Source organism: Acinonyx jubatus, chromosome E1 (assembly GCF_027475565.1).
Source record: "Acinonyx jubatus isolate Ajub_Pintada_27869175 chromosome E1, VMU_Ajub_asm_v1.0, whole genome shotgun sequence".
Classification (NCBI taxonomy): domain Eukaryota; kingdom Metazoa; phylum Chordata; class Mammalia; order Carnivora; family Felidae; genus Acinonyx; species Acinonyx jubatus.
Window position 1 is genome coordinate 34,281,392 of NC_069397.1, and position 27,882 is coordinate 34,309,273.

A 27,882-nucleotide genomic window follows, 5' to 3' on the forward strand; every position below is an offset into this window, starting at 1 on the left:
TGGCACGCACCGCAGCCATTCAGACGGCTCCCATTCCCCCCTCGTCCTTCCGCATGGCCCGTGCTGCCCCTCAGCCCAGCTGCGCCCTCTCCTCCGCCCACAGAGTCCAACTCCAACCTCAGTGCTTCCATCACTGACCCTCCCAGGCAGCATCCTCTGCCCCCTTTGCTGGGTTTCTAAGCCACATTGTTCTTCTCTTTCGTTCCCGTGGAAATCCTGCATGCGCAGGACTCCACAGTCAGACTGGGGGGCCTCCTGAGGGTGCAGACTGCTTAACTTTCTCTTTGTTTCCCCAGGCCCTAACCCAGGGCATGGCAGCCCGACTTGATTTATCCCTTCAGCCCTATTCGTTGCATGCCTACTCTGTGCCAGGCCACGTGTTAGACATGCGGCACATAATGATGAACAACTCAACCGAGGCCCCGGCCATCATGAAGCTGACAGTCTGATGGGGGAGGCAAACAGGAAGCAAACATTAACTAAGTAAATGCTTAGTAAATCTGTACGTGGGACTCTGTGGGAGAGTAATGGGGTGGGGATTGGGAACTCAGAGTTTATGCTGGGGAACAATGGGGAGGAGTGAGCAAGCAAGGAAGGGATGAGACGCATGGCAGGGAACAGTGGGTGGGGGGGCCCAGAGGTACGCGTAGCTTGGTGCTTTGGAGAAAAGAAAGAAGGCCAGAGTGGCTGCCACTTGGCCATGCCCTGGGGGGTGAGGACTTGCAGGTGGGCAGGGGCCTGGTGGGTGGTCATGGGGAGTTTGTCATTTATTCTACGCACAGTGGGAGGCTACTGAAGACTTCAATAAACATTTGAAAATGAAGGCTTGGACGACTGGCTATTTACACTGAGCACAGTGTGGTGGGAGAAGGCTCTCATTAAACCGGAAGACGCAGGGGCGCCTGGGTGGCTCAGTCGGTTAAGCGTCCGACTTCGGCTCAGGTCGTGATCTCGCGCTCTGTGAGTTCAAGCCCCGCGTCGGGCTCTGTGCTGACAGCTCAGAGCCTGGAGCCTACTTCTGATTCTGTGTCTCCCTCTCTCTCTGACCCTCCCCCCGTTCATGCTCTGTCTCTCTCTGTCTCAAAAATAAATAAACATTAAAAAAAAAATTAAAAAAAAGACCGGAAGACACAGGTTTGAGGCCCGGCTCGCCCTGATTCTGGACTGCCCTTGTCTCTCTGGGCTTTGATTTCTCAGCTGCTACACGAGAATGTGGCTAGAGCCCTCTCAGGGCTGTCATGAGGTTGGAGTGAGCTAAGGTTTGTGGAAGCGGCTTATAGCCATCCTTCCTCAGTAAGCAAGGCAACTGAGGGGCCCCAGGTTAGGGAAGGCCCTCCCCCAGGCACCTTGGCCGGGTGCTCCAGGCAGGAGCAGCAGACCCGTGATAGAGCCTACCTGTAAGGCACGCATCTTCATGGCCACAGCTCCGTTGAGTGGGACCAGCAAGACGATTAAAGCCACCCCAGCCAAGATGGAAGGACCCAGGTTCTGAGGAGGCATGGGTGGATCGATAAGACAAATACCTAAAGAATGTGCACAGACCCCCACAGACGGACAGAGGCCTGTGGATCAGAAACGTGGAGCTGGGCAGGAAGCAAGAAGTGGTAGTCAGCCAAACAGATAGAAACAAACATACGGAAAAAGGCCAAATACGAAAACAGGTGCAGGAGCCCCCGGCCATCAGACAATGTCAAAAGCTAGGAACAAAGAGGCAAACAGAGGAAGGAGTCCAGACACACAGGAAGGCGACTACAGCCGGCCAGCCAAGGAGAGTCAGACTCACACCCAGGCCCCGCGGCACCCTGTTCCAGCAGACCTTCCTATAGATGACACCTGTGATCGCCGAACGAAGCCTCAACACCATCACATAGATACAGTGGAGATACTGTTGTGAGAGCAGAGTCACAGAGCATGCAAACATCAGCCCGGCCACCGGGAAACCCCACCAGGTGGAGGCCACAGGGTTTGAAATAAACCTGATCAGGATGCTGCAAGGAGAGGAGAGAGGCATGAGAGCGGGGAGGGGTCCCCCAGGCCACTCCTTCTACTGCCGCCCTCCCCTCCCACCCTTAGCCTCCACTCTCCCAGGCAGGGGCTGCTGGCCCTCCACACCCCCACCCAGACCACCCCCACACCCCGGCTCAGCCCTATGCCACCTTAAGACCATGACCCCCCCCACCATCTTCCGTCCCTTCTGCCCTCACCTCTTTTCCCACCTGCCACGGCCCTGCGGCCCACTGCTTCTATCACTCTCTCCCTGCGAGCCTGCCTGCCTGCCTTTCTTGCCTCTTGGACCATGTGGCAGGAAGAGATGCCACAGGTCCATAGCTTAGACTTTCCTGCACCTTCTCCTTGGCTGCTGAAGGCTCTAGAACCTACCACACGACCCCACAGACGCTCCCCCTCAAATCCAGCCTTTCCAACATCAGTGGCCCCCGGTGCTGCTGGTGACCTTCTCCAGGGTGCTAATCTACCTCTTGTCCCCTGGCCCTCTGCACCTCTTGTCTCTAACCTTCTCACTGCCCCCACTCCCCACCCCACCCCACTCAGTAGCCGCCCCACTCGTGTCTTACCACTTAACCACCCATTGAGAACTCCCTGACAACCACGGACTTCCCTCCAAACACTTGCTCTCTTCTTTTTCTTCTGGCTTTCTGAGCCTGATCCCGCCCCGCTGAGCCCTGACTCCCATCCACCTGCTCAGCAACACGCTCCCTCATTGCCACCTTTTCTGGACCATCAACATCTTCATCCCTGCTGGTGGCTCTGTACCTTCACCCACCGGTATGACCAAGTCTCTTCCATGTTGGGACAAACCTCCCCTCGACCTCATGGAGCTACCTCCCGAGTGTAGACAGGCCTCTCCTTTTGCTGCGTGTTGACTGTGTCTCCCCCCCAAAAAGACATTCCAGTCCTAACCTCCGGTACCTGCGAATTTGACCTTATTCAAAAATAGGGTCTCTACGGATGTAATCAAGTTAGAATGAGGTCATACTGGAGTCGGGTGGGCTCTAATCCAGGGACCGGTGTCTTTATAAGAGAAGGAGAAGGGGATTTGCACACAGAGACCCACGGATGTGAGTGCGCACACAGATATGTGCACATGGACGTGGACACACACACACACACACACACACACACACACACACTGGGGAGAATGCTGGAGGCCGATGTGGGAGTGATGTGTCTACAAGTGGAGGCCAAGGATTGCCAGCAACCACAAGAAGCTAGGAGGCACACTACAGATTCTCATTCAGAACCTCTAAAAGGGGCCAACCCCGCCAACATCTTGATTTCAGACTTCTGGCCTCCAGAACTGTGAGACGGTAAGTTCCTGTCGTTTTAAGGTCCCTCCCCACCTAGTTTGTGGCAATTTGTCCCAGCAGCCATAGGAAATGAATGCGTTTTCCTTATGGGAACTTTCTAGACCTCCCTAGCCCCTGCTCTCCAAGGCAGACCCACTGCTCTAGGTCCTTCCCCTCCGTCTCAGCCTCTATTCTCGGCACTAACAAACCCCACGTTGTCCCCCTCAGGCTCTATCTCACCGGCCAACCTGCTGCACTGGAGGCCATGCTTTCTGCCAGAAGCATTCTCTGTGCTCTGCTCCACGACTGGCTCTTTCCCCAGCTTTCGCCCTTCCAAGCCAGCCTTCTGCTCACCCCTTACCTGTCACAGTTCCTTAGGGCTCTGTCTGGGGCCACCGACATGAGTTCTCTGGGAGACCCCAGCCACAGATACCGGACCCTGGGCCTCTACCTGATGGCTCTGAAACTGTGGTCTCCAGGTAGCTGGGAATGTCCCCCTGGGACAATGTCCCCCAGCACCTTGACTCCAATGTAGCCAAGACTCAACTCACCACCTTGCCTGGTGCCCAGCCCCCTCCTCCTGCTGCATTCTCCTGTTGGAGAAAGATCCAACAGCCAGGTGGCCCACGACCCCTCCCTCTCCCTGGCACACACCCAATTCCCCAGCAGCTCCTGAATCGTATCTCATTCCTGGCCTGGACTCTCCTCTGACCTTGTTGGCCCACCTCCATCCCGCCACCCGGCCCTACATCCCCTGACAGAGGGGTCCTTCTGAAATGCAAACCAGATGCCTCTCCCCTGGCTTCAAATCTTCCAAGGATTTCCTTAGCTCTCCCTCTCTCTCCCTCCCTCGGGTCACCCTTTCCTCCGGAAATACCCGGAGTTCTTGAGTCATGTCGGCTGAGGCCTTTGTGACTCTGCATGCGCTGAACTTTCTCCTCCTTCCTCACCTAGTCGACCAACACCTGACTGTCCTTCCCACCTTGCTGACCTCTCCTGGAAGCAAGCGCACCTGCTGTTGCTCCTTCCCAGCCTGGCTTCCTTGTCCCTCCTAGGGATTTCCAGACACCCGAGTCTACCTCTGTCTGCACAGTGCTCTAATAGATTGCCACACTGGTCTTCCACCGTGTCTTCTAGATCTCTGCATGCCTAGTATCTAGCGTCATTCTGGTACACTGGGGGCTCAACAGCTGTTTTTTGAATGAGAATACACAGATGCACACGTGGAGGGACAAGGTGTTGGGGGGCTCAGCGGCGAGGCAGCCCTCCTTCTTACCCCCCAATTTGAGAGCTTTCCCTGGTCCAGGCCACTCATGGGACAGACGACAGAGCCTATCAACTGGCAAGGACCCCCTGGCTGGAGTTCAGAGCCCTGGACTCCAGTCCATCTTTACCAGCTGTGTGTGCCCTCGGGCAATTTCACCTCTCTGAGTTCCTGCTTCCTCATTCGTTTTGCGTTTAGTTTTTCCACTTCCTCTCTCTCGTAAGATGGGATTAGGGGCACCTCTCTGTAGGATTGTTGGAGGTGGGGGTGGGATTTGAAGAGAGGATGTTTGTTCATCTGCCCGCCAGGGTGCCTGGCATACAGCACGTACGCGATGAAGATGAGCTGCATGTGAATTGGGGAAACTCTGGCACAGGGGTATTGTCACTTGCCAAAGGCCACACAGCAAGTGGGGAGAGCCCCTTCAGTCCCGGTCTGGGATCTTTCCCATGGTGTCCCTCTGCACTCAGACCTCAGGGATGCCAGCCGGCGCCCCTTACCCAGGAGGGTAGCAGCAAGAGTGAGTGTGGTCAGACCTGAGCAGCTGCAGATTGACGAAGGAGAGCAGGTCCTGGGTCAACTTGAAGCAGATGCTCGTGAAGATGCCAGAACCACAGGTGGCCAGCACGGCCCGCGGGAAGGATGGCTCCCGGGGCCTGGGCCGGCCCCCGAGCAGCACCACATCCTCACCGGACACACTCTTCCCAGATGCCACCGCGGCCCTGTGTCTGGTCCAGGGAGGAAGGAGCAGTGGGTAGGAAGGGTCACATGCGCCCCACGAGACAAGCACCAGTGGGGCCTGACGAGGAGCAGGGGGTGCGGGGACCAGCTTTCTCGACTCTTAGGACTGACAGAGGGATAGACAACATGACCTTCCGGGTGAGAACTCCCCAAGTGACTCTGTCTGCAGGCGTATGAGGCTATCTCACGGGCCTTAACCACTACCCCCAAGAACTACAACTCAAGCAATTTCCAGCCCTCTCCCTGCCTCCACAGCATGGCTCCAGGGAGGATGCCGACAGGAAAGGGAGACAAGGGCAGAGATGGCGAGTGACCTGGTCACTGAAGAGCTGGGCAGGGAGAGGGTAAAGGTGGCATGGAAGGGAAGAGAGGGGGTGCCGCATGCAGACTGGGGGGCCCGTATGTCTTCTCCGAGGCCCCAAACTAAGGAAGCCGAGACACCACAGACTAAGTCCAAGTCCCTGGCTCCTCCACCAGCCAGCTGCCAATCAGGGGCTCTGGGCTGAAAAAGCACGGAGGTCCTGGGTCCCCAATTATGGGTGGGAGGGAAGGGGGTTCAGTCCTGGGGTCAGAAATGGGTAGGGAAGGAAGACTCGGAGCTCTAGCTCTCTTGGTTGGGCAGTTGGCCAGACAGGTCCCTGGGTCTTTGATGGGAAACTGCCAGTGGGAAGGCCCTTCAGTCCAAGGATCATCTTCTTCGGTCCCTTCCTCCAGACAGGAGGAGGCGGGATTGAGAAGAGGGGCTGGCCTCAACCTTCTTCCCCTGACCCTTCCCCTTCTGAGGGAAGTCCCTGGAAAACACCTTTCAGGATGGGCACGATAGCACAGTGGTGAGAGCAGTGGGTCCGGACACCGGTGGGTTCCAGCCCCGCCACCACCAACTCAGGGACCTTGCGTGCCCTGTTAAGCCCTCGCTCCTCAGCGTCCATTTGTAACACAGAAACAATAGAACCCACACGGCAGGGCTGTTAGAGATCGAGTGAATCTACGTGTTTAGGGCCACGTAGCGACAGACTAAGTGCTCCACAAGTGTCAGCTATTCCCTGGAATTAGAAGAGCTGGGGAGAGCTGGCCCCACTCAGGCCCAGGCGTCCCCCCTCAGGACTGCCCGCACCTGCTTTTCTCCCCACCCCCACCCCTGCGATCGGCCTCAGGGCTACTCGCCTCCCCCGCAGGAGACTTGGGATGTGGGAACCCAGGGAGGGCCTCACCGCGCTGGCTGCTTCTGCTGCTTCTTCCATGCCTCCATCAGCCTGTCCACCACCACCTGCGAGCGGTCCTCCTCAGTCAGGGACCAGAGGTCCTGCTCCTCCAGGGGGCGCCGCTAGCCAAGGATGGCCATCCTGGGGCGGGCAGCAAGCCCACGCAGGGTCAGAGCTCAGCAGCCTAGAGCTAGGGACCGGGGTCTCCAGAGCCCCCAGTCTCCCTGAAGGGCTGTGGCCACGGGCAGGGTCTCCTTTATTGCCCCAGTGAACAGCCTGGAGGTCACTGCCTCCCATCCCAAGTTCCTATCCCTACTCACCCCGTCTCCACCTCTTCCCCAGATGCCATGTTGACCCTCGCGCCTTGGTGATGAAATTCACACCGACTGTGGCCCCGGGGAGAGGACAAGTGCCGGTGGATGGAGTCCCAGACCCAGGTGCCTCCTCAGTGTGGTGTGGTTAATGAGCTGTCACCCAGGTCACAGACACAATTATCCTGCTCAAGCCACACTGAGGGGCCGCCAAGGAAATGACAAGCTGTAAGCTTATCCCAGATGGAAGAGCTCGGAAGTAATTACAGTTTCCCTCTAGCTCCCGGGGCCTGTTCCTGTGAACAGGCCCAGATGCAGGGCTGGGATGGGAGCTGGGCCGGCCGGGCCTCTACACTCAGCCCCCAGTCCAAATGGTCCAAATGGACAGGTTTCCTCACCCTCGCCTGCCCCGAATGCCCTCTGGGGTCAGGGTTTGGGGCAGGGAAACAAGCTGGCTCAGCTTGCGGCCCGCTCCCCTTCCTCCCCACCTCCCCTCTCCTCCTCCCTCTGGCCCAGCACGGAGGGAGAGCCGACTCACTTTGTGAACCACCAGAAAGACAGGCGGGAGAAGAAGCCAGCGCTGACCTCTGGGGAGGGGTTCTAGAAGATGAGAGGGCAGGAGAGGAAGACTCTGGCGTGCCCACCACCCTCCCGAAGCGGAGCAGAGGGAGCAGGGGCCCTCGTTTCTTCCTGGAGGGAAGGACGACTTGGGGATGGAAGGAACTGGAAGGGACGGGAGCTGCTGGTAAGGGCTGGGCTGAGGACTGGGCTGTGGAAACCCCACGGCCACCCGGCCTCCACGGCAGACTCACAGGGTCGACATTCTTTGGGGAGAAAAATGGCGGCTGCGCCCTGAAGCAGGACAGGATGAGAGCGAAGAGCACCAGGGCGAAGTAGATGTAGAAGGTGGCGAAGCGGAAGGGGTCTGAGGTCTTGCCCTGCGGGGGAGAGTCAGACACAGGCAACCCTGGACCTGCAGTCCTGCCCCCCACGGGGTCCTTTGGGGTGCCAGGCTCCCTCGGGGTGGGATGCAGGACCCAGAAGGTTCCAAGAGATGGGGCGAGGTCACGCGGGGGCCGCTGTTCGGTGAGGGCTCGCCAAGCACCCCACCGAAGTCACCTTGTCTGACCCTCCCCACAGAGTAGGAAATCTCGGGATATCCAGTTTGCAATCGAGGAAATGATCGCGAAGCAACTGGCCCAGCATCACAGAGAAGGCGACTAGAATGTTCTGAGCCTGCACTTTTGCTACCACGTTCGACTGCCCCCCACCCTGGAAACGGAGGAATCTTGCACCCCACCACCGCAGGGAAGGTCAAGACGAAGACCAGAGAAGTGAGGGGGATGGGAAGAAAAGGGGACAGCAGGACAACAGGACTTCCTGGTAGGACAGACTACTCGTGCACGTCTGCACACACGTCTCCAATACGCAGACGCTGGCAGACCCCTGGCAGACCCTGCACGTGGCGGTGCCCGTGGTGGCGGCAGAACGGCCCCCTGTATCCGGTGAACGCCCCACAATGGCCGTGTCCCAGCTCATTCCCTTGTGTGACACCAGCCCTCTCCCCCGGCTCCCCGGTCTGCTTCCCAGCACAGATACAGCAAGTAGGGGACAACGTAGAAAGGACTGAACAGCAGGGGAGGTCCTGGGAGCAGGGGAGGGGCAGCTTGGGACCCAGCGGTGACCTTGAGCCCCGAGGCCATCCCCTAGATAGGGCTGCCCCTGGCAGGTTCCCCTTTTGCCCCTTACCTTTGCCACGGCTGACAGGATCTTGGAGCGGAAGGCGACAATGGCACAGACCACACACGGGAACCAGAAGATGATGAGGACTCCTGGGGACTGTACCCCCTGCAGCCGCTCATGCTGGATTAGCAGAGTGGCCAGCCGCTGTGCCGAGAGGGCAAGGAAGGCTGGGCCGGAGTACAGAGATATCTGGACCTTCTCTGTCCTCCCCACCCCACATGGCCAGATGTTTTGGGGGTCACTCCTTCCTCTTCCCACTGCTAAGGTGTCCGGCCCTCTCCAAGGAGCCCATGGCTCCCCTATCACGGTCCCACAACTCACTGGAGACCCTCCCCCATCAACTTCCAGGGCCCCGCACTGACCACGGTGACCCCCACCAGACGGGGTGACAAAGAAGATGGGGGCGGGGCCCAGCTGTGGACCAGGCCATGGAGGGCGTAGAAGAGGTCAGCCCAGGAGATGCACCACAGCAGGACGCCCAAGGCCTACAAACAGGGCACAGGGTGGAAACCCCACCTTCAAAAGTAGGGACGGTTCCCACCGGAGGATGTCCTTTTTTTTAATGTTTATTTTTTATTTTTGAGAGGGAGACAGAGACAGAGGCAGAGAGCACACACAAGCAGGGGAGGGGCAGAGAGTGAGAAAGGGAGACACGGAACCTGAAGCAGGCTCCAGGCTCTGAGCTGTCAGCATAGAGCCCGATGCGGAGCTCGAACCCACGGACTATGAGTTCATGACCTGAGCCAAAGTCTGGTGCTTAACCGGCTAAGCCACCCAGGCGCCCCTGGAGGATGTCCTTTTATCCTACCCAGGGTCTGGCCCCGGAGGCTAGGTGGTGCACTGGCCAGAAGCGCCCCGGGGGCGGGGAGAGTGTTGCCAGAGAACTTTCTTGAACTTTCGCAAGCAGGGACTATCTCGTTTGACCGCAGACTCAGCTGGCAGGCTGTCGTGGCCTGAGCTGCGGGGCAGGTGTAGCTGGGAAAGCGTTCAGCCACCGACGGTGGGGGATGGGAGGGGGGAGAATCGTGATGAGCACAACCTTCCGGGTCCCAGCCCCACCCGCGAGAGATCCCTGACCCCCTGACCGTCTTGAGCCTGGAGAGGTGGGAGAGGATAACGTAGCCTCGGTGATGGTGCCGCAGATGGAAGAGGTAGCAGGGCAGGGCGGCCCCCAGGTAGATGCAGGGGACCCAGGCCAGCAGGGAGTTCTGGAAACAGGGAGTGAGGTCCGGGTCGTCGGTGTGCACGGACAGATTGGCTTCCCGGGGGCAGAGGGAACAATTCGGTGCTGTGGCAGCCTGCCGCAGAATGGGGCTCCCCCTCGAGGAAGGTGGCTGGGCCAGAGAGGCACTCCACCTGCTCCGGGCGTCAGAAGGCACGTGGAGACCACACGAGGTGGGCGTGCAAGCAAGCAAGCCCCGGGAGGAGTGTGTGCTCTCCCAGGAGGCCATGGTCGGCCCTCTCTTTTCTCATTTCCCTCTGTCTCGAATTGAGGTATCGTTAAAGCACGGTAAAGTGTGCCCGTGTAAAGTGCACAACCCAGTGGGCTTGGAAGTCATACACACCAGCAAAACCACTGCCACGGGAAAGATACAGGGTATTTCCATCATTCCACAACCTCCCTTGGGCCCCTCTGCAGCCCATCCCTCGCAGGCAACCACTGCCCTGCTTTCCACCATTCTAGATTTCCACTCTTTAAAAAAAAAAAAAAATCAGTGTTTTATTTTTTATTCATTTTTGAGAGACAGAGCGTGAGCGGGGGAGGGGCAGAGAGCGAGGGAGACACAGAATCCGAAGCAGGCTCCAGGCTCCGAGCTGTCAGCACAGAGCCCGAGGCGGGGCTCGAACTCACGAACCGCGAGATCATGACCTGAGCCACTGAGTCACCCAGGCGTTCCATGTGTTTTATTTTATCAACGCGATATATGCGCATGGTTGAAGGGCCCACTTCCTCTCCATGCCTCTTCCAGGGAAGGGACTGGGAGCTTCTCTGAGATTAATTTGCTTCTCCTTTGCATTCAGGAAAGTGATCCATCACCCCACCTATCTCACTGGGTAGGCTCAAAGGAGCAAGGGAATGAAGAGAGAGCTTTGTACGTTACAAAGCCTGGGTGACCAACCATCCCCATTTGGGACTGCCCCAGTCCTAGCACTAGAAGTCTGGTATTGGTGGGAAGCCACTGAGTCACGACAAGACCGGGTCCAGTCTTTGAATACAACTCCACCCACCAAGCTTTTTGGAAAGAGGTGGGGGAATACATTCAAACACGTATTTTAATGAGGTTATTTCTTCCAAGGTCACAAATGAACTGATCTTCCAACCTCCACAAAGCATTGGATGTTCTTTCCAGAAAGCTCAGAAAATATAAGCAGGTAACAAAAAAACCAAAAAACCCAAAACCAAAAAACCCATCCACAATCTCATCCATCTAGAGACAACGGCTAACACCAGAGGATATAAAACTCCTTACTTCCCAACTGCCCATTTAAATAATGATCATTTTTATTTTTGTCCAAGTTATACTTTCACATAACTTTTTTTTTAAAGAGCTGTCAACACAGAGCCCAACGGCGGGGCTTGAACTCATGAACTTCGAGATCATGACCTGAGCGCAAGTTGGATGCTTAATGGACTGAGCCACACAAGTGCCTCCCTAGTTCCATTTTCTAGGGGCAAATACGTTCAAATATGCTAACTTCTATCTACTTCTACATGTTAAAGCAATTTGTTCTGACCTTTATTGTTCGATTTATTATTTGATAATGAGGCTGCACCTGTCTTGTCCTTCCCATTTGAGTGTCCTCACCCTTCCAGTAGAGAATGGCTTTTGTCATATAAATATTCAGAGTTTACACTTACTTGACTCTGTCAAGGTCCACTACAGTGGGCTCTATGTTTTTCAAGCTGTGTGATGTTGAGCAACATGCTTAACCTTTGCCTCTCTGGGCCTTGGTTTCTTTGAAGGTAATGTTGGGGATAACATCTCCCCAACCCCCTCCCTTCTGGCTCCTCAGCTGTCATACTAGTCCAGGCCCTCACTTCCCCCCTGAGTAATTTCCATAAGGTTCTGATCTTTTCCCTTCCATCCCCTAGGTGCCCAGATCCCTGCCCAGACAGACCTCTCTCTCCCTTCCTCCCTGGTCTTTCCTTCTAAGTCTCCTGGCCGGTTCCCTCTCTTGGCATGGCAGTGTCCCGGGGGCCCATCCAGCTCCTTCTACACACCAGTGACTCTCCTTACCTTCTCCTTGCCTTCTCTGCTCTTTTTTTTTTTTTAATGTTTATTTTTGAGCGCAAGCGGGGAAGGGGCAGAGAGAGAGAGGAAGACACAGAATCCAAAGCAGGATCCTCACTCTGAGCTGTCAGCACAGAGCCCAATGTGGGGTTCGAACCCATGAACTGCGAGATCATGACCTGAGCCAAAGTCAGTCGCTTAACCGCCTGAGCCACCCAGGCGCCCCATCTTCCTTTTCTTTATAGCACCTGTCACCTTCTAACATGCTATATAAGTCACTGGCTTATTGTGTTTTCTCTCATCTTTTCCTGCTGGGTTGCCATTTTTATTTCATTTATTGATGTGTTTTAAGTACTTAGAACAATGCCAAGCACATAGCGGGGGTGGCGGGGAATGTGGTTACATAACTTAAATGAAATGTTTGCTGAATAAATGAATGAATAAAATAATAATTTTATACTTTCCCCTTAAACCTTCAGCGGTGCCCTAAAGCCTAGAAGACAAAGTCCAAGCATATTACTACGGCATTCGAAATTTCCAGCTGGTCCTGAATCATCTGATCCTGGGAACTACTGAAATATCCACATGCTTGAGTTCTCCCAGCTTTTTAAAAAAATTTTTTTAAATGTTTATTTTTGAGAAAGAGAGAGAGAGAGAGAGAGAGAGAGACAGTGCGAGCGGGGGGAGGGGCAGAGAGAGAGGGAGACCCAGAATCCAAAGCAGGCTCCAGGCTCTGAGCCGTCAGCCCAGAGCCTGACGCGGGGCTCGAACTCACGAACCGCGAGATCATGACGCTTAACCAGTGGAGCCACCCAGGCGCCCCAGTTGCGTTCTCCCATCTTAAAATACTCACGGAGTGGTCTGCACACCCTGCCTCTTTCCTCACCTTCTCCTCTTTACTTCCATCTGGGTCAGCCCTCTGCCCTCTGATGCCCCTGCCCCAGAGCTCTTCCTGAAATGCAGCTTTGTGCCCCCTTGCTTCAGGGCCATGAACCTACATTGCCTCCTGCTGCTCATGGGGCGCCCACGCACCCTGCAGCCCTCTCTTCCCCGCTGCCCCTTTCCCCTGCTGCCAGCTCACTTCATTCTAAATGTGCTCTGAGGGTCCCACCGCTATGCTTTTGCTCAACCTGCTTTCTGTCTCTTCCACCCTCCACCTGGTGGGCCCGGCTTGGGAGCCACGTCTCCCACCGTGAATACCGCCCCCCCCCCCCCCCCCCCGCCTCTGAAGTCAGCACCTCATGAGGGATCCGCCTTTCTAGAGCATCCGTTTTCTCGCTTGATGATGCCGTGTTGAGGGTATGCTCTGAGTCGCGCCCTGGGCTGGGTGCACCCGTGGCAGACGTGTCCCTGCCTTTGGGGAGCATGAGGTCCAGGGGCATGCTGCTTTGGGGTATTAGATTCACGTCCCGGTGGGCAAAGTGTATACCACGTACAGCTTGTAGTCTAGGGCGCTGCATTCAGTGAGCTCAGGACCCACAAGGACTAAGGACTCCTGCTGAGCACCTGGCATGCTGGCCCAGGGCTCGGTGCCGCGTCAGAGCTGGGTACACCCCTAGGCCTAGTCAAGGCACCCCAGGGGGAGGGCAAGCAGACACAATTAATCCAGCCCTTTGCCCTTTTTAAAACACTTCTTATGGGGCGCCTGGGTGGCTCGGTCAGCTAAGTGTCCGACTTCGGCTCAGGTCATGATCTCACGGCTCGTGGGTTCGAGCCCCGCGTCGGGCTCTGTGCTGGCAGCTCGGAGCCTGGAGCCTGCTTCGGATTCTGGGTCTCCCTCTGTCTCTGCCCCTTTCCCAGTCGTTCTCTCTCTCTCTCTCTCTCTCAAAAATAAATAAATATAAAAATAAATAAATAAACAAAACACTTCCTGTTCAACTTCCGGAACGCTGGCTATTATAAACTTACAGAAAAGCACACACGTTTTACGCGTACCCTTCAGTGAATTCTCACACACTGAACATACTTGTGTAACCAGCACCCGAATCGTTGCTGGGAGCAACGAGACATTGCTGGGACCTAGACACCCCCTCCTCGTGCCCCCTCCCAGCCACTACTCACCGCAGAGGAACGCTATCCTGACTTCTAACCATGTGGATTACCTTTCTGCCCATCTGGCGTCTTCCCCTAAAGGAAATTACACAAGTATGTGCCTTTCACGTCTGGCTTCTTTCACACAACTCTGTGTTTGTGGGGGTCATCCTCGGGGTTGAGTGTGAGTAGGGATTCTCCCTCCTCATTTCTAAGTGGTGGCCCTTGTACGAAGGGACCTTCTGGGTGGTGGCGCCTCGCATGAACGGACCCATGTATGTATCCATCCTATTGTCAGTGGCAGCCCCACCCTATTTTAAACTTAGCAAGCCCATTAAACCCACCCACTTCCTCATGATCCGGCTGGCCTGCCCAAGGCCATCCAGAACTCAGACCTTCAGGTCTCCAGACCTCACTGGGCCCAGCCTGAGCCTCACCTCCTGCAGGAAGCCTTCCTGGGACACCCCAGCCTCTGCCAGGGCTTTCTTTTGCTTTATCCTGGGTGGTTTTGGCAGCCAGGTGAGTGACTGTCACCTGAGAGTGATAAAGGCCCCCTCTGTGGCATTTTGTTACAGCACCTACATGGTCATTACCTGGCCGTCATTTCAGAACAACTTCCAGAAGTAGAGAAGTGGAACGGTATTAGGTCCAGCTCACGAAAGAGAAAGCAGGCTCCACCCAGTCGGGCAACAGGTCAGAGGACCTGGCCGCAGAGAGCTGGGACAGGCACCCAGGCCTTGTCACAGCAAGCCTGGGTTTCTCCTGACCCCCGCCACCTGCACCTGCACACATATCCCATCTCCTGCAGCAACGTGCGCCCTGGAGGGCAGACGCCCGGCCCCCGCCCCTCCAGCCCCCTGCACGGGGCTGGGTACACAGGGGCGGCCCGGATACGGTGTGGGTGCTGATGACAAGGGAGTGTGTATGTAGCAGGGATGGAGCCCGAGTTCGAAGCCATGATGGGGAATCACTGTCTGAACGTGCAAGTCGGGGGCACGGCTTTTTAAGGCAGGTGGGGAGTGGCCACAAAGCCTGATGCAGAAGGCCCAGTACGAGTCGCCACTCCCGAGCCATGGAAGAGGGGACGAGTTCCTTCACCTTCCGAAGCTCCGTCTCCAACGTGAGTACCGGGGTGGGGGTGGGGGGTGGGGTGGGGATGCCTGCATCTCAGGCAGCTCCCCACAGGGAGAGAATGAACACCAGATCACCCCGCGTCTCACGGGACAGCACTCAGGGACACAGGTGCCAGAGCAAAAGGCTGCTGGGACTTTGTTTCGGTTTCACACACAGGCTGCACTGTGGCAACAATCAAGGGATCTTGGGGGCGTGAAGCCTCAGATGGCTGCTTGGACCGACGGGGAGATCCAGCCTAGGCTCCTTTACCTTGGCCACCTTGGCAGAGCCTTCTGCAGGGGCGGTGGGCACCTGCCCATGCCTGTGCCCCTAGACGATTCACCCCAGAGCCCTTGCTGGGACATCGAGGGGACAGATCATCCACAATGCGTCCAGAACCGAACTTCTGCCCACCCCCACCTCCCTTGGCCCGTCCCATTTTCCCCAGCCACTGGAACACACGCTCCATGAGGACCAGGGTGTTCACCACAGGGCCCCAGAACAGTGGTCGGCACAGGAGAGGACACTCATAATGCATTTGGTGAACAAAAGAATGAATGAATGGAGAAAGGAATGAAGGGGGCCCTCTGAAGCCCGGTTTCTGCAGCTGAGTGCCCAGGGGTACAATATGCTCTCTCTCTGACAGCAAGATCACAGCCCTTGGCACCCAAGGGGGGGGGTCTCTGATCCAAACAGAGCGCAAAGGACAGGGTTGGTGCAAGTCATTCCTGGACCCCATGACGCTCCCTACAGTCCTGTGGGCAGGGTGAATGATCCCCTCTGAAACCACGAGCATTCAAAAGAGAAGAGCTGGGTTGGGCTGGACTGGCAACCCCGCCCACAGCGCCCCCCACCCCCCCCATACAGTTTCCACAGGCGACAACAACTTCCTTAATAATGTGATTCGACAGCTGCACGGGGCTGATAAGGTCTGGCGCCCAATGGACCGCACGGAGGAGGGCCCCTCCTAGGGCTGAAATCCCTAGAGACTCAAGCAGGAGCCAGGTGGGTGGGAGGATGGCCCTGGCTGGGTCACAGTTCTGTCAGGGACTTCCCAGCACCCTCCCAACCCCCCCTACCCTTCCCACCCCCCCTACCATCCAGCCCCATCTCCCCCCACCCCCACCCCCCCCCCGCCGGGGCCCCAGGCTTGTGGACAGCCTCTGCTCGGTGAGAAGAGTAATTACTTCTTTAATCCTGTGCTGGAGGGAGAAGGGAGGAGAAGCGATCAACTGACAAGTTCATTTATCTCAGCAGACATGGAGGTGCCGAAAGGGCAAGGGCCTGCTCTGATCCCTGATCCCCGATCCCCATTCAAGCTCACTGCCCTACTGTGGCTGCAACAGCAGCCTTTGCAAGGGCCTGGGGGTGGGGACAAAGCCCTCTGTGCTGGGCCAGCCTGTGGCTCACGGGCCTGCTGGCTCAGATGCTGAAGGGGGGCCTGCCAACCACCAAGGACTCTGGTTATTTGAGCACCTTTGTGCTCTAGGATTATCATCTCACGTTCACAATAGCTGAGACCCATGGCTGGCTGGGCAGTGAACGCCCCAGATCCCATGGGTTACCACCAGGACTGGGACCCCAGGCAGTCTAGCTCCAGACCTTCCGATATCTGAGCCAACATCAGCCTCCCAAGAGCTTCCTGGGGGCACCAGATAGAGACTAATTCTGCCAACCGGTCAAGATCTCCTGGGGCACCATGTACTTTGTTCACACTTGAGGGCTCCCCTGACTCCGTTGTTCATAACAGAAAACAATCCTCCAGGTGGTAGGCAATGGGGCAGCAAAGGAACACTACCACCTCTTTATTCTAGAAGCATCTTTGGCCTCATTAGTGCTGGGCACTTTGGTCATGGTTCGCTCATTTGGAAATTTATGTCCACAACAATTCCCAAGGAACCCTCGGAGATGCTAGTGATGCACTCCGTGCATTCTGTGTGCGAGCGCCCGGGTGTGTGTGCACAAGTCCAGGGGTCATGGATGCCCTCTGGTTTGTCTGGGGCTGAGGCAGACAGATTTAAGCCACAAAACCCCCAGCAAAGAGCTGACATAGGGGCCCCTGGCCCAGTGGCCCCGTCAGCCCCTCTCTCATAGGTCTTCCCAGACCTGCCTCCCTCTTTGAACCTCATTTCTCACTTCCCTCTCTTTTCCAGGACTATCAGGACCCTGTCACCCACAGAAAGTTTTGTGGTTCTTGGAATGGTTTCCCATTCCCTGCTCATGTGATCACAACAGTCTTGTGAGGTGGTTAGGAGATGAGTTATTCTATGTCACAGATGAGTAAGGGAGGCTGTGCGGGTAAGCTAGTGAGAAGGCACAGAGATTAAGTGGGCAGACAGGCCTGAACCATGGGGGCGGAGGGGAGGGCCCAACCCCCACCTTTTCAGTCCTGGCTCGGGCCCTTCCCATGCTGCCCTGAACTACTTCCCACAAGGTGGGTCACCCGCAGGCCCCTGAGATAAAAGCTTCTGGGCAGCCTACCCGAATAACGCGCAATACACATGAGATGCAAACTAGCTCACCTTGAAGGTCACCCACAACTCCCGGGCCTCTGGGGTAACTGAACTGGCCCTGGGGATATAGCTCCAGCCTCCTGGCCTCAGGTCCTCCCTTGTCTCAGCTCAGAGGGGAGCCGGAAGGCCCCCTGCTTTCTCCCCACCCCGCCCCATCACCAACCACGCTGGGTCCAGCCTGGGACAACTTCAGGAGCGAGGAGGTGATGTGGAAGACGGTAGCCATTTAGACTGGAATGAGGAAAAGGAGTGAGCTCCCTGTCCTCTGAGGGACCCAAGCAGAGACTGCCACAAGGGATTCATCCCTTGGACCTAATACAGATAAGCTGACTCCCGTGGATCCTGAGGTCTCAGAGGAAGTACACCGAGTTCACGAGCAGCAAGAAGGCCAGGGACAAGGAGCCTAGAAGCCCAAGGATGCACAGTCAGGCGGTGGCAAGGCTGGACCCATGTCTCAGGGGCCCTGCTTCCCAGTCCAGCGCTCTGTAACTTACTGTTGTGTGACCTTGACAAGTCCATTGCTTCCCTGGCCCTCAGTTTCCCAAGCTCTGCGATAAGGTGCTGGGCTAGCTGCTTCAACCCCCCGAGGTCTGTCTGTGCAACGTCTGGGATTCTACAATGTCACAGAAAGGTGCAGTCAAAAGATCTCTAAGCTTCGAGGAAGAAGGGAGTCGTGAGTTCCTCACCTCCACGTCCTCAGTCTGACTCTGTCCAGTCCCAACCTTCTGTCTGCCGTTAACAGTCTGCCCGGGCACGGGGAGCCCTTGCACTTGAGGCGTGGGTACGTCTGCCCCTTTGATTTGTGCAAGTCCCCTGCCCGGCCATCTCAGCCACCGTGATCCTGCCATGGCCATGCCAGCTGAGTCAAATAAAGTACGCTCATCAACCAAAGGGACAACCTCTGGACTTGGGGACAAATGAGTAGTCCAAGCTGGACGATGGATGTGGGTCCCTATGCGGGTGGGCAAGAAAGTTGTACCACCTTTGATTAATGACCCTTTAGTGATCCAGAGGGAGAAAGAGATCTCCAAAGATACGCTTTTATAGGTACTCCATTGTATAGGTCCCTAGTTTCAAAAATCCATGCACCACCCCTCAGCGCATGCCAAACCCAGCCCAAGAACAGAGTTCTTCACCATATACACACTGTATGTACAACACATGCCCACGCACCCACACAAGAACACATCCGTGGATAACACGCACTGGGCACACGCACATCAGGCATATAGGTACAAACACCTGACGTGGGGAAGAGATTTAGAGATCGAAAATCAGGGGCCTTGGATTTGAGGCCAGCCTACACTGGGCATGCCTGCATCACCATGGACAAGACCCTCGAACCTGAGACTGTCTGTAAAACGGAGCAACACCACCACCTGCCTCCAGAGCTGCGGTGAAGACCAAAGGAGCTGGTGTGGGTAGGTCTTGAAAGCTGTAAAATAAAAGCTCCTGGGCTGTCTACACTTAAACCTGAACTATGCTAGGGAACTAGAATCAGCAGCCCGAAAGCACCTGATGTTTTAGAAAAGGATTTGGCATATGAGTCAAAAGGCTTGCTTTTCTAACCCAGCTCTGTTTTCTTGTAACCGAGGGACTTTGAGCAAGTCCCTCCCTCTCTCCCAGCCTCCCTTCCCCCCCCCCCCCCCCGTAAAAGGAGAGGGTTGGAGAGGGACTCCCTACTTCCTAGTGGCTCTCAACACCAGAGAAAAGAAGGTGGTAGGGGCCCTTTCCAAGAAGAGCGAAGCCAGCTTCCCTAAAGCACCTGGTTGAACAGGTGTTCTGGATGCCCCTGCGGCCGCTGGAAGGGGTCTGGGCAGGCGTAGAGCTGGGCAACTGAGCCCTAGTTCGCGTGGGGGCACCTTCTGATTCGTGCCTCGCTTTCCCGGGCTCTTCCGTGCATCCCGGGACAGCTGGGCAGGTCCCCGTGCGTCCCGGGCAGGGATCCGGCTGGGGGTGGGGGTGGCACGGCCAGACCCCCACCCGGCGACGCCCCCTCCCCAGGGCCCTCTCAGGAGCTCGCGGATGCGCGCCCTCGGTCCCGGGACACCTCCTTACCCAGAACTTGGAGCCGCACAGGGCGTCCATGGGGTCGAGGCTCCAGGGCCAGGAGGCGAAGGCGGGTAGCCTGCCCAAGTGGGACCTCCGCAGCGCCCCGGAGCCGCCTCCGCCCCCGCCCCTCCCCGCGCTCCGCCCCCTCCCGACCCTATCCTCAGCCCTTCGGGTCCAATCTCTAGTGGCCGAGAACTGCGACAGAGCCTCCCTGAGACTGCGGCTTCTGGAGGAACTTTGAGACAGGGGTGGCGGGCCACTGACACAGCGACAACTCCTTCAAGTGGCCAGTGGGGCGTGCTGGAGAGATGCCCCTCCAGGTACTGAGGCTGAGAGGGCTGGCGCAGGGGTCTGTTTCCAAGGGGCGCACCCCTGCTTCCACCGGGCACAAGTCCGCCGGCCCAGGAGTCATGGAGAGGTGGAAAGTGACTTAGCAAGACTCCCTCCGTGAATACATCCTCGATGAGGTCGCGTTCAACTGTGGGTCTCAGTCTTCTTATCCGTGAAATGGGAATGCTTAGTACTCAGCCAATCAGGAAGTTGACCTCTCCGCCCACAGGTTACCTGGGAACCAGCAGAAACCGGTGGTGCTCCCGGGTGCGGTGTACCCAAGGAGAGGGGGTGGGGAGGGGTCCTAGCGTCATCCAGATGGTGGCTTCCCATGGCCCTCTTAAATGGCTGCCTTGCTGAGGTTCTGTGGCTCCCGGATCTGGTGCCTGCTGCCTCCACTTTTGCTTCTGAGAAACAGGGATAATCCTAGCTGGGAGGGTTACTCTGAGGGTTAGATGACAACAGCAGGTAAAGCATCAAGCGCCTTGCCTGGCGCACTTGGTGGGCACCCAATAGGTGTTGATTTCCTCCGCTCCAGCCTGGGCAGGGTGGGAGATGGGCAGGTGAAGCCCCAGAAGGAGCCCCCACACGCCCACACTCCCGAGGCTGCGTCTTCACATTCCCCAACTGTAAAACCCGTTTGGGCTCAGTGGCCTTCTCCTGCTTGCCCAGTTTGGCCATGTTAGGTTCCCTCCGGCCTTCTATCGCTCACTCCCCCAGCAGGATCACAGAAGCCACTTTTCCACTCCTTCTTGGGGCTGAGAAGGAATCCCTCCACCCGCCCCCGCGCCACCTCTCCCCTGCCTTCACCTCCCCAACCCTGTGGTCTTGGCCCCTCTCTGCGGGGTCTGCCCGGGGTTCACCCTGGTGATCCCTTTCCTGGTGCTTGTTCTTAAGTGGTGTTTTCCTCCTTGGGTGCCTAGCTGCAGGCGTGGGGTAGGGGGCAGCAAGATAACAGGGGCAGCCAGCCACCGCCTGTCCTTCTGGGCAGGCAGGAAGTGACCAGAAGGAAGTCTATGCCCTGAGCTATCAGAACAGAGATCTGAGCTGCGCTGGGCAGAGCAGGGTGGACAAGGCTCCCCCTTCCCAGGCAGAGGGATAGAGGGTCTGCTCCCCCTCCACTGAGTAAGCCCTCTCAGCCCTTTGTCTGCCCCCCTCCCCTCCCCTGACCCAGTCACCCTCCACCCCAGCCCCATCCCAGAGCCCAAGACTTTATAAAGCTTTCACATCTTGTCATAGAGTGCCTTGGGTTATATTTAGTTGTGAAGTACCTGTCTTCCCTGCCAGTCTGAGAGGTCCCCAAGGGCAGGGATTGACGGAGTCACCTCCAACCCCCTCCCTGCCCCGGGCAGGAACTTCTGTATGCCGTGTGACCTTAACAAGGCCCTTGAGGTCCCTGGGACTCAGTTTCTTGAGCAACGTGGACAAAATGCCGTCTAAGGTCTCTTCTAGCCCTGCTGATCCAGATGCTTCTGTGGTGAGCAGACTGGGGTTCCTCCTCCAACCCTTCCTCTAGTTCGGGGCCAAGAAAGACCCTTGGGTTCTGTCTTCAGTACTGGGGCTGAAGCACTGTCCTTTCTGGGCACCATCCCACGTCGCCTTTGGAGAGCCCTTTGCGAACTCACGGCATTGGGTGGGAGCCTCTGAGGTCACAGCAAGGGGACCTTGGCTATCCTCAACTTCCTTCCCATCTCTCTTGACCTTCTTCCCTGGGGGTTTGCGGTTTCTTGTCCCTCTTGGAATGTGGTCCCGTTTGCGTAGCCCTTGAATAACAACCATAAAATTCCTAGGGCATGAATACTTTGATTCCACCAGAGCAAGTAAACTGAGGCCCTGAGGTGTCTTGTCCCAGCAGAGGAGTGATGAGCTCCGTATCTTCTGAATGCCAGGCCGTTTCCATGCAGACACTTTGGGCAGGAATGCATGTCTGGTATCCTTAGCTGATGCCGTTGTGCCCATGGGCCCCCTTTCAAAGTTGCTTGCCACGGTCTCCTCCCTACACCTCACCTCCCTTTCTGCGCCCAGCAAACTACCTGTCCTTGAAGATTTCACTCAAGGCCCACACCCCCCCCTCCAAAGCCTACCTTGAACCTCCCTCACCCCAGTCCTGGACTAGAGACCCTTTCTCTGCACAGTCTTCCCCCTTGTATTGTACTCACTGTCTGTCTTGCTCACCTCCCCCAGGAGACTGTAGACACCTTCAGAATAGGGACCAAGCACACTTGTTTGTTGCCGTGTCCTCAGCACCCGGGACAGTGCCTGGCAAAGGTGAACCTCAGGAAATGTTTGTTGACTGACTCGACAAGCATCTCATGCCCTTAGACTCTTCTAAGTAACGTTGCCTCGTTGTAAGTAACGAGGCTACTGTGGCCTTAGCTGTAGTCCCAGCAGTGGGCACTGTCTGTCCACTCTGTTTTCAACTTTCCAGAACCAGGATGTTTCCGGCCGGAGGCTCCTGTGTAGCAACAAGGACTTGTGGCTTGGGCTCCCGGGGAGACAGGGACTGCACTCCCCCAGCTTTGTGGTCCCAGCCCCATCCTCCCCTCCGACTGACTGCAGCTCCGGGAGGGATGGGCCGAGCGTGTGCTGTACCTCCCTGGCCGGGGAGCATCCCAGGGGAACCCACTGGAGATTTCCTGGCAGGGAGATGGAAAGAGAAGATAATTGCAAGGCACAGCTCTAAGCAGCAATGACAGCAGAGAAAAGAAAGCAGAGCAAGGCAGGGACGGGGAGACCCGGGGGCAGAAAATGCTGTAAACGGGGACAGTCAGGTGGGAACTTGGGCAGGGCGAGGTGTGGAAAAGCAGAGCTCTCCTCTTTACTCACTACCTGATTCTTTTGAGCCCCTTGTGGCTCCGTGAAGGCCTGGAGCACCCCCAAAACAGATCCAGCCCCCACACTCCAGCCTGAGGGAAGCCACACCGGCCCCCCTCGTGGCCTCAGCGAGGCTGCCTCTTCGCTCCCAGCCTGCACTTGATCTGATTTGGCATGCATGTGAGCACGGGCTGCTGTGACCGATGCAGGAGTTTTCAAAGCAAGAAGAATGAATTAGCTCCATGGGCCACCATCAGCAGCTCCCACCCCTGGACCGGGACTAAGCCAGAGTTCTGAAGTTCTCAGCAGATATCCCCCCTGGGTGTTTGCTGAGGTGCCGCCTCCCTGACCCGCCTCGCTGTGTCCTCAGAGTAGGGAGCCAGTCCACAGCTCAACTCGCTCCTGGTAGCCATTGTCCTGGGGTTAGTCCTGGGTGCACAGGCCCTAGGCAAGTGTCACTGAGCACTGTGGACTCACCACTCCCATGGCGGACGAATCATGCAGACAAGTCCTTCATTGCGTCTCTGAGCCTGTTTCCTCCCATGGAGGGCCATGCAGAGCACCCCCCTGTAGAAGGTGCCCATCAGTGTGGTGTCCTCTCCCTGGCTACGTCCCTCGAAGGAAGGGGCACGGGGGTGGCACCAGGTGAAGGTACCTTGTGCTGCCACCTGCTGTCTGGTGTCCTCACTGCACCACGGTCGCCAGCCCCCCAGGTTGGGTGACGGCTGGCCCAGGAAAGGAGAGAGGAGGCCACGGTTGTGATGGGTGGGGACTAAGGGTGACATTAGAGGTGAAAGCTGTTTGCCAAGTGGGAGAGGTCTGGGTGGGGCACGGGGAGAGGACGGGAAGGACAAGGGGGTGGCAGGCGGGGGAGGGGAGCCAGTGCTCTGTGGTTCAAGGGCAGCATTATGCCGGGGAAAGGTGGTATCTGGGAAACTGCGTGATTGCAGAGACAGCCTTGGCCAGCCTTCGGAGAAGCAGCCAGAGCTCAGGGATGCCTTCTCTTGTGGTTAAGCCTCTCTCCTCACACGAGGTGAAGGGCCGTGGACTCCTTTAAGCCTCTGAGTACGCCAAGCTGGGAGCTCGGGCGTGCATTTCTACGAACACAAATGTGACTGCCTTGGAAAAGTCCTCCCTGGCAAGTCGTTTCATGATCGGGATTCCTTGCCCCATGTCCCATTCCCTCGACAATGAGAAGAGGCTGAGGTGGATGAAGCCGATGGGCTAGAGGTTGGCCAGACACATACGATGCAACCCCAACCCTGCCGCTTCCTGCCTGTGTGATCTTGGGCACGTCACTAAACCTCTCTGAACTCACTGGCTCGTGCAAAACCGATAGCAGTGCTAGCCTCCTTGTTAGCGTGTTGGGAAGAATAAGCGAGAGATTACAGATGAGCCTCAGATTTGTTTTTAGCATCAGCTCAGCTCTCTCCTCTTTCGGGTCCCCACCCCCCACGCCCAGGCAGACCTTTTCCTGGAGTCTTGGGGGGGAGGAAGCAGAAGCTGCCAAGCCCAAGGTGGGGGCCTGTGGCTGTTGACACAATTCCCTCCGAAGCCCCCACATCCCTGAAGCTCCTGGCCAGTTCCTGCTCCTGGAGGCCTTAATCCAAGACCTGCTTTGCCCCCACCAGCTCCTCCCCCCATCCCAGCCTCCTTCATTCTTTTCCAGTCCCTGCTGTACCCTAGAGCAGATAGAACCATCCGGACAAGCGTCATGAGGTTTGCCTCATCATCATTACTACTGTTAATAAGATTCAGCAGTGTTATTATTTCCACTTTTAATGAGACACATCAGCTTCCATCGTTGATAAAGATTTTACATTGTTGGGGGAGAGGCCACAGTTCTGTCCCCGAAAATGCCCACGTTGACTCCGGGGGCTCCCGGGGAGGACAGGGGTTAGGGTGAAGCCTTGGATAGAGGAGAGGGGGTTATAGCCAAGCTCTCTGGCTTTACCTTGACCCAGAATCCTCCAACCATTAGAAGGCAAAAAGACCCCAGAGCCGCCTCCCCCAAATCTCCCACCCTCATTAGGGAATAGACAGCTACAGATTTCGACAAATATATAAAAGCTTAATCTGCAGACCTAGGTGACAAAAGTCTAGGAAGTTGGTACAGTTTTGCTTTAAAAAAAAAAAAAAGACAGTTCCCATAAGCACCCCCTTCTCTCCACCCAAGGAGGCCAGAGGACAAGAGTTCCACACTACTGCACACCCCAAGAGGATAAAACCTGCTTGCTTCAAGGAGTAGTGTCATTTCTGTCCAGAAGAGCAATTAGAAAACCTTTCGCCACCTTAGAAAATACGGGATGGGCCAAAGCCTCCAGGCTCATCCGTCCAGCAGCCCCGCACCCCCGATCCCAGGGTCGGGGTGGGGGAGGGGGTTGCTGAGGGAGGGCTGCCCAGCCCATTGGAACTGCCTTTGAGGTTTCAAGGGTCCTGGGGCTTGAAGGTGCTGGGGATGAGGGGGTGGGGTTGAGGTGGGTGTTTGGGGTGGCTGGCTGAGCCTGCGGTTGGCTCTGTGGCACTGCCTCTTAGCTCAGGGTTCCAGGCAAGAGAGTATTGCCCCAAGGTAGCACCAGAAAGGAGGTTCTGGGCCACACCAATAATAGCCCCTCCTCCTCTCCCCCTTCTCCTCCTCCTCCTTCTCCCTTCTCCGCCTTCCCTCCCTGGCCTGCCTTCCCAGCCCCTCCCCCGCCCCCCCCTCCTCCGCTGGCTCCCACTGGGCAGGCAGCGGCAGACCATGTAATCACCTTGATGGCGCTCATTCATCACCCCCCAGGGGTCCAGCTCCGCACTCGGCAGCCTGGCCGCCTGGCCCTCTCGACTCCACCGGGAGGTGGCCTTTGGACTCCTGGCCCCCTCCATTTCGGGAGGGAGCAGCCCGCTCTGTTTGTACAGCTTAATCCCATTGCCAGCTTGATGGAGCAGTGCCCACGGTGTGGGTCAGCAGGGCTCCCAAGGCGTGAGGCTAACGCCCAGACCTCCAAGATCAAGGGGGCTGAAGCCTGGGGAGGGAAAACACGGACGCGCTTGCCCCCTCCCCCACGGATCCCGTTGGCAGCGGCTGAGGCCGCCTCCCCCAGTCTCAGTCGGCCCCATTAACCAAAACAGCTTCATTATGCCAATTTCCAGCTTTCAATGTGGGGCTGATAGCTGTCAGCAGAAATAAGAGTTAATCTGGAACTACTCACATTCACAGAGCTGCTGCCTGGCTAAGAGGAAGCGATAAAGCTTTGGTAGAAGCAGTAAACCCTGCTTGCCTAGCCTCCTACCAGGCAGAGGGGCTTCCCTCCTCCCTTGCCCCTGGGGGGTGAGGCTGCAAGGTTGCAGCCCTCCTGGGGGAGGATTAGGTTCTCTCTCCCCCAGCCAGCCAGCCAGACATGCGCGCGCGCACGCGCGCACACACACACACACACACACACACGTGTGTACGCGTGCATACACACACTCCTATACACACACAGGCAGCTCTGACCCCTTCCCTGCCCGCTGCCCACTCCCCAGCTCCGGGGGTCTTTCTCCAGTGCCACCTGGAAATGCCTAACTCTGTCCCTTTCGCTTTCACTCTGGACCGTGATTAACTTTTTTATTTTGGAAAATTACTTTATTATAGATATAGATATAGATATGTATGTATGTATATATAAAAAGGTTCCATTTCATTTGTAAAATCTTATTTTTTGCTTTTTCTCTTTTTCTTTTTTTTTTCCTACACAAAATGATGACGAGGTTAAAGGAGAAAATAAGTTACATTACAGTTTCCAAAATGGTCCCCGCTCTCCGCTGAAGATGGGCCACCGTCAGGGCTGAAATGCACTCTCGGTCCCAGCTTGTGCTTTGCAAGAAGAGGGGATATAACTAGACTGGTTATTTTAGGTTAAAATAGCCAAGAGACAGACGCCTTCGCCTCAAAAATATTCTGAGACACATAAAAGTACAAGGAAACAAGTCTCTTCAGTCACAAAATGTCGTACATCCCGCATATACTAGATTCAATTAATTTAATAAAATAGAATATACATAGAGATTCTGCACAAACGTATTGCTTTCTCCCAGTAGCTCCTGGTGTTGGGAACCTCAGCTGCACTGGGCCTCTCTCTCTCTCTCTCTCTCTCTGTCTCTCGTCTCTCTCTGCCCGGAGCCAGGGTGACCAGGGCTGCTGCTTTCAACGCTCTGGAAATTCTGCTCGCCGGTTCCCAGGGCCACTGAGGCGGGGAGGAGCTCCTCCTTGGAGTCCGTATGGAAGGTTTTTCAGGAACATAGCCCAGGAGGAGGAGCTAGGATTTGGCACCCGGTGGAGAAAGGTGAATGGGGGAGTAGGGCAGGACTCAGGGGTCCAGGTCTGCTGGGTCGGAGGCTAAACCGGAGAGACTCAGCACGTCTTTCTTTGGGGGGGGCGAGGCAGCCATGCTGTCAGGGGGGCCGGAGGCCGAGGGATCCTTGGAGTCGCTGGACGGAGCCCTCCGCCGGAGGCAGACGCCAGGGCTCAGTGGGGGCCGAGGGCCCTGACTCTCTGGGGGGTCTATGGAGATACTAGGCGGGCTGAGTTTTTTCTTGGGCCGGCTTCCGGGCCCCCCAAGAGGCTGGCCCCCAAGGCTAGAGGGGTCGGGGCCCAGGCTGGGTTGGGAGACACTGTCCAGGCAGCTGACCGCAATGGAGTGCCTCCTCTGTTCATCCAGCCAGGAGGAGGGCCTGCGCCGGCCGCTCTGGGCCTCCACACTGTAGCACTTCTTCAGGTCCCGTGGCGACGGGGGCTCCTCCTGGCTGCCCACGGTCAGGGGGTCTCCTGAAACCCAGCTCAGTTCCGTGTCCAGCTCCAAGCTGCTCCTGGTCTCTGGCGGGCCCTTGCTCCAGGTGGGGTCGGAGCCTGGGCAGGGGGCTGGCGGGGGCATGTGCTTCGAGGTCTTGCTCTGGCGGCGGGGTTGCGGCTGCACCTGGGTGCCCGAGTGGCCCCAGAAGGAGGAGGCCCGGGCCAGAGGCGGGGAGGGCCCACTCCCCTCGGACATCAGGTCTTCCCGGCTGCCCAGGCCCTGAACGTCCAGGGAATCAGTCCTTATTGCTGCCTGCGCGAGGTGGGAGGACAGCTCAGCCTAGGGGCTTCCGCTCCCCCATGGACTGTTCCCACCTCCCCCCACCCCCACCCCCAAGCCGGATAACCCCCGCCTCCCCCCCCGCGGGCCCACCCTAAGCCGGAGTATCAGCGTTTGCTCTTGTTGGGAAGGGGGCCACC

The 27,882-nt window shown here is 56.9% G+C and overlaps 2 protein-coding genes across 24 annotated transcripts in view; both read right to left on the minus strand.

The window, feature by feature from the left end:
• Positions 1-10,017, minus strand: part of ABCC3 (ATP binding cassette subfamily C member 3) — a 32,543-nt gene extending 22,526 nt beyond the window's left edge. Inside the window, 9 exon segments of the mRNA XM_015084939.3 lie at positions 1,396-1,498; positions 1,692-1,988; positions 5,106-5,297; positions 6,522-6,653; positions 7,362-7,423; positions 7,636-7,761; positions 8,573-8,710; positions 8,929-9,051; positions 9,652-10,017. Of these exon segments, the coding sequence (XP_014940425.3) occupies positions 1,396-1,498; positions 1,692-1,988; positions 5,106-5,297; positions 6,522-6,653; positions 7,362-7,423; positions 7,636-7,761; positions 8,573-8,710; positions 8,929-9,051; positions 9,652-10,017 (1,539 nt within the window).
• A 16,619-nt stretch (positions 10,018-26,636) lies between these two features.
• CACNA1G (calcium voltage-gated channel subunit alpha1 G) overlaps positions 26,637-27,882 on the minus strand; it is a 61,932-nt gene continuing 60,686 nt past the window's right edge. For all 23 annotated transcript variants that reach the window (XM_027034080.2, XM_027034091.2, XM_027034092.2 and 20 more), the window contains one exon: positions 26,637-27,715. In XM_027034080.2, the coding sequence (XP_026889881.2) occupies positions 26,981-27,715 (735 nt within the window). In that variant the 3' untranslated portion in view covers positions 26,637-26,980. The remainder of the gene's footprint in view (positions 27,716-27,882) is intronic.